General features: G+C 38.5%; 1 protein-coding gene across 1 annotated transcript in view; it reads right to left on the bottom strand.

Moving 5' to 3' along the window:
• Positions 1 to 5,698, bottom strand: part of BBS5 (Bardet-Biedl syndrome 5) — a 31,297-nt gene that overhangs the window by 11,154 nt on the left and 14,445 nt on the right. The window contains exon 7 of the mRNA XM_023507550.1: positions 3,349 to 3,444. Within this exon, the coding sequence (XP_023363318.1) occupies positions 3,349 to 3,444 (96 nt within the window). The remainder of the gene's footprint in view (positions 1 to 3,348; positions 3,445 to 5,698) is intronic.

Here is a 5,698-nt window from a genome sequence, read left to right as displayed (position 1 = left end):
TAGAGACAGAGTCTCACTTTATTGCCCTCAGTAGAGTGCTGTCATGTCACACAGCTCATAACAACCTCCAGCTCCTGGGGCTTAGGTGATTCTCTTGCCTCAGCCTCCCGAGTAGCTGGGACTACAGGCACCCACCACAATGCCTGGCTATTTTTTGTTACAGTTTGGCTGGGCTGGGTTCGAACCCGCCACCCTCAGTATATAGGGCTGGTGTCCTACCCAGTGAGCCACAGGTGCTGCCCACCTTTTTCTCTTTTTAATAGAGACAGGGTCTCTTTCTTGCTCAGACTGGTCTCGAACTCCTGAGTTCAAGCAATCCCCCTGCCTCAGCCTCCCAGAACAGTAGGATGACAGGCCTGAGCAACAGTGCCTGGCCTCAGACAGATGGGCTTTGGAAGTTGAGATAGAAAGAGAGATTACAAAGAGAGAAGATGGTGGCACCTGTGGCTCAGTGGGTAGGGCGCTGGCCCCATATGCCAAGGGTGGTGGGTTCGAACCCGGCCCTGGCCAAACTGCAAAAAAAAAATAGTGGGGTGCTCTGGCGGGCACCTGTAGTCCCAGCTACTCAGGAGGCTGAGGCAAGAGAATCACCTAAGTCTAGGAGTTGGAGGTTCCTGTGAGCTGTGATACCATAGCATTCTACTGAGGGCAATAAAGTGAGACTCTGTCTCAAAAAAAATAAATAAATAAATAAATAAATAAATAAAAATAAAAGAGAAAAGAAAGAATAAAGAGAAAAAAGCTTTAATGCAGTGGTTCTCAACCTTCCTAATGCTGCGACCCTTTAATATAGTTCCTCATGTTGTGGTGACCCCCCAACCATAAAATTATTTTCGTTGCTACTTCATAACTATAATTTTTGCTACTGTTACAAATCATAATATAAATATTTGCTAGGCATGAGACCCCCAAAAGTGTTGTGACCCACAGGTTGAGAACCGCTGCTTTAATGGTAACTGTTATGAAAACCTGGCCTTTCATCTAGACCATGTTATACCCTACCAGAATATACATAGTCTCACTTAAGAAAGATAGAACACTGGCATTCTGGCAGTAAGCAAGCAATCTAACCAGGTGACTGTACGTGATACAGGCTGATAAGATTGAAAACAGCAAGAAGCTGATATATATGTATATGTATAGGAGAAGGGTCAGGTACTGAGGTATAGAACTGAAGTTAGAATATGACTGCTGCAGTGACAGACTGTGGCGTTATCAGGTTGCAAGTTGTTAGAGCCAGGCTGAATTCATTCCAGAGCCATATTTGGCAGCTCTATTCTTAAATAACAAAAAGTATGCTATTTGAAGAACAGAAAGCACAAGGGTTGTTTACTACTCAGTAATTATGCAGCATAATAGAAGTTAGGCAAGCTATAACACACGTAAACCTAATATAAAAAACACAATGAATAATACAAACATCAATTTGTCAAAACCTATGTAGATTCTGTCACATCTTCCCAGCCTTGATTATAAATTATTACATTTCTTTACATGGCCAGGCCAGAAATCATTCTCTTCTAATGCAACTCTATGATTTTCTGTTTAATGTGTAGCTTTTTGCCCTAGACTGAAAACTCCTTGATGATAGCAACCGTGTACTGGTTCATGATTTTCACGATTGTATAATAGCTTGAGCACCTAAGTGCAGCAAATAAATGAATGAATTAGTAGATATTTTAAAGAAACTAAGAAATCAAATTAGGAAAACAGGCTTTGAAATATTTCACAAAGATTTATCCTTATGGGGAGTGGCGCCTTGTGGCTCAGTGAGTAGGGCACCGGCCCCATAACAGAGGGTGGTGGGTTCGAACCCAGCCCTGGCCAAATTGCAACCAAAAATAGCCGGGCGTTGTGGCGGGCACCTGTGGTCCCATCTACTTGGGAGGCTGAAGCAAGAGAAATGCCTAAGCCCAAGAGCTGGAGGTTGCTGTGAGGTGTAATGCCACAGCACTCTACTGAGAGTGACAAAGTGAGACTCTGTCTCAAAAACAAACAAAAAAAAACCCAAAAAGATTTATCCTTATCATAAGCCAAAAATTTTTTCAAAAAATGACATTTTCCAGATATTACATTTATTGTTATCTACTCAATAAAATTAATAAAAGTGCTTAATTCTTAAGACAACATATTCTATAATAAGGGCAATTATCACATGATAGCCTCAGGATTTTCATACCTATTTTTATGTTACATCTAATTTGTATTAGAATTCTTAAGTAGTTTCTTTATGTAAAATGAAATTCTTTAGTGCAATGGAGTTTACTATTTGTTTTACAGAACCACATATTTATCATAGCAGCAGCAGAGTGAACCACCTTTATCTACTTCCAAAACAAATTGGTCTCAGCTGTAGTCAGTTCTTATTCTGGATTTTAATAGTTTTAATTGAACTTGAGCTAAATGTATTATCACTAAAAATTATCTTGATTCATTTCACCAAATCTGTGGTAAGAATCCAACTTGTATCATGTATTACGTTCTGTATCTAAAAACTATGAAAGGGTGGCACCTGTGGCTCAAAGGAGTAGGGCGCTGGCCCCATATGCCAGAGGTGGTAGGTTCAAACCCAGCCCTGGCCCAAAACTGCAAAAATAAATAAATTAATAAAAATGATGAAAGCAGTTCATTCATAGGATTAATGAATTCATTCTATCTTTTAAAAGAAAGTGGCAATGGCTCAGCACCTGTAGCTCAAATGGCTAAGGCGCCAGCCATATACACCTGAGCTGGCGGGTTTGAATCCAGCCCAGACCCACCAAACAACAATGATGGCTGCAACCAAAAAATAGCTAGGTGTTGTGGTGGGTGCCTGTAGTCCCAGCTCCTTGGGAGGTGGAGGCAGGACAATTGCTTGAGTGCAGGAGTTGGAGGTTGCTGTGAGCTGTGATGCCACAGCACTATACCCAGGGTGACAGCTTGAAGTTCTGTCTCAAAAAGAAAAGACAGTGGCAAATAAACCAGGATAAATTGTGTGGATCAGTGTGGTAAAGCCATAACAAGGAACCACCATATACCTGCTTCGTGAAAAGGTTACAGAAAACTTTCAATAGCTACAGGTCTTTAGATGGAATCTGAAAGAAACCTTATTCTGCATAATAACATTTTTTAGAATCCAGTATATTTCCCTCCTAATAGCAACTTGATAATGGTGCTGTTTCCCTTAAAGTACAATTGGATCTTTTTTTTTTATCTTTTCTATGTTTAAAAATTCCATAGTAACTTAGCGAGAACTCATCAAATCCCCAAATTACTGGTGAATAGAAATCATTAACTCTTAATATTAACTGTTGAATATAAATTATTTATTCTACTTTAAAATCAGATCATCAAAATGCATGTACTTACAATTTGCAGATATGGTATACTGACGTTAAAACTGTCATTCATGTTTGCATGCCATACAATTCTCACATTGGTGATAAAAAAAGTTCCTAAATTTCCCTGTAACAGACAGCAGTGAGAGACACATCAGTGGTCATTTTTTTTTTTTTTTTGTTCATTTACCTATTCTCTAAACAGCAGAATAATTCTGATTATTAAGACAGCAGTGAGAGACACATCAGTGGTCATTTTTTTTTTTTTTTCGGTCATTTACCTATTCTCTAAACAGCAGAATAATTCTGATTATTAAAGCAGCAAATAATACTACAGTATTATGGAGTGTTAATGACTTCATCATTCATTGGCTGGCTGTACAATTAGATGTCTGAGAGCCTGGACTCTAATCATTAAACTGTCAACAACTACCATGAGCAACTTTCTTCTAGGTATATTTTGTCAAATGTGAAATGGAGATAATACTAAATAAGTCATGTAAATAAAGCCCTTAGCACAGTGCCTGGCAAACAATACGAATTTTACAAATGCTAGATCTTAACTATAATTATTATTCAAAACCTAGGATATGTCAAGGCAAACGAGTTGTGGCACATGTGATAACTTCCATCAATCCACAAGAAATATTTTATGCCTCTTAAACACTTAACCCAGAGCAAAACTGTTCTCTAGTTATAAGATCCCTTAACATTTATTCAAAATTATCCCAATATGATAGCTACATGTTCTAAAGAAAACTTTAAGACCTAATAACATGGCACCAAAATTATCTGCCTCTGCCACTCATCTATCATATTCTACCTCCACTTCTCCCCCACCCCTTCACAGATATATCCATAAGAATTTATTTTATACTTTGAGGTTGGGCATAACACATTAATTCACAATCAAATCCAGAACCTAAAAGTCCTCTTCTGGATGACCATCCTATTCCCCAATTATAAACAAATTTACTTACTTATTTCCCCTTCTACTCTACATAAAATTAACACATTTTTATTTAAAAAGTTTAACCCCATTATTCCCTGACTATTAATACTAAGTATAACTTTATAAGGAATAATTCTTCCTGTCACTGTTTTCTCTTATTTAGAAAAAGAGAACAACTTATAAAACTCTAATAAGACTTTTTAAAATAATAGGAGAGCACATTTTACTATTTTTCATAATTCTGGAATATCTCCTTAATCAAAAACACCAAATGATATGCTAGGTAGTAGAGATCTAACCATGAACAGACTAACTCCACACCTACCTTTATACTACCTTATAAAGCCTACAATCTAAAGTGGAGGTATAGACAAGCTATATATTTTACAGTAGTAATAACTCAGAGTATAATTGTTACATACAGGTTGCCTAAGGGAACAAATAGAAAGACTACTACCTGATCTCACTTATATGTGAACACTTAACTTATATAAGCAGGAAGCAGAATGGTGGTTACCAAGGCCTGGAAGAGGAGTATGTGGGGGCTGAGAGGAGCAGGGTAAGAAAGATGTTGATCAAAGGATATAAAATTTCAGTTAGAAGTAATAGGCTAGGTTTAGCAGTGATGTGCAATGGTTACAGCTAGGCACTAGCCACATACACCAAGGGTAGCGGGTTTGAACTTGGCCTGGGCCAGCTAAACAAGTGCAACAAAAAAATAGCTGGGGATTGTGGCAGGTGTCTGTAGTCCTAGCTACTTGGGAGGCTGAAGCAGGAGAATTGCTTGGGCCCCAGAGTTTGAGGCTGTTATGAGCTGTGATGCTATAGCACTCTCCTCAAGGCGACATAGTGAGACTGTCTCAAAAAATAAATAAATAAATAAGTAAAATAAAATAAGAAAAGAAAAGAAGTAATAGGTTAGGCATACAGGATTACACACCTGTAATCCTAGCTTCTGGGAGGCCAAGGTGGGAGGATTGCTTGAGCTCAGGAGTTTGAGACTAGCCTGAGCAAAACCAAGACCCAGTCTCTACTAAAGATAGAAAAACTAGCCAGGCATGTAGTGGGTGCCTGAAGTTCCTGCTACTAAGGAGGCTGAGGTAAGGGGATTGCTTGAGCCCAAGAATTTGAAGTTACTGTGAGCTATTATGCCATAGCACTCTATCAAGGGCACAGGGTGAGACTTGGTCTCAAAAAAAAAAAAAAGTAATAAATTCAAGAGATCTATTGTACAATATAATGACTACAGTTAATCACAATATATTATATTCCTAAAAACTGCTGATAAGATTTTTTTTTTTTTTTTGAGACAGAGCCTCAAGCTGTCACCCTTGGTAGAGTGCCATAGCATCATAGCTCACAGCAACCTCCAACTCCTGGGCTCAAGTGATTCTCCTGCCTCCACCTCCCAAGTAGCTGCGACTACAGG

The sequence above is a fragment of the Otolemur garnettii genome, unplaced genomic scaffold (assembly GCF_000181295.1).
Source record: "Otolemur garnettii isolate 467f Iridium unplaced genomic scaffold, OtoGar3 scaffold00187, whole genome shotgun sequence".
NCBI classification, from domain to species: domain Eukaryota; kingdom Metazoa; phylum Chordata; class Mammalia; order Primates; family Galagidae; genus Otolemur; species Otolemur garnettii.
Note: the sequence above shows the minus strand (reverse complement) of the source record. Positions and strands in the feature narration are given on the sequence as shown.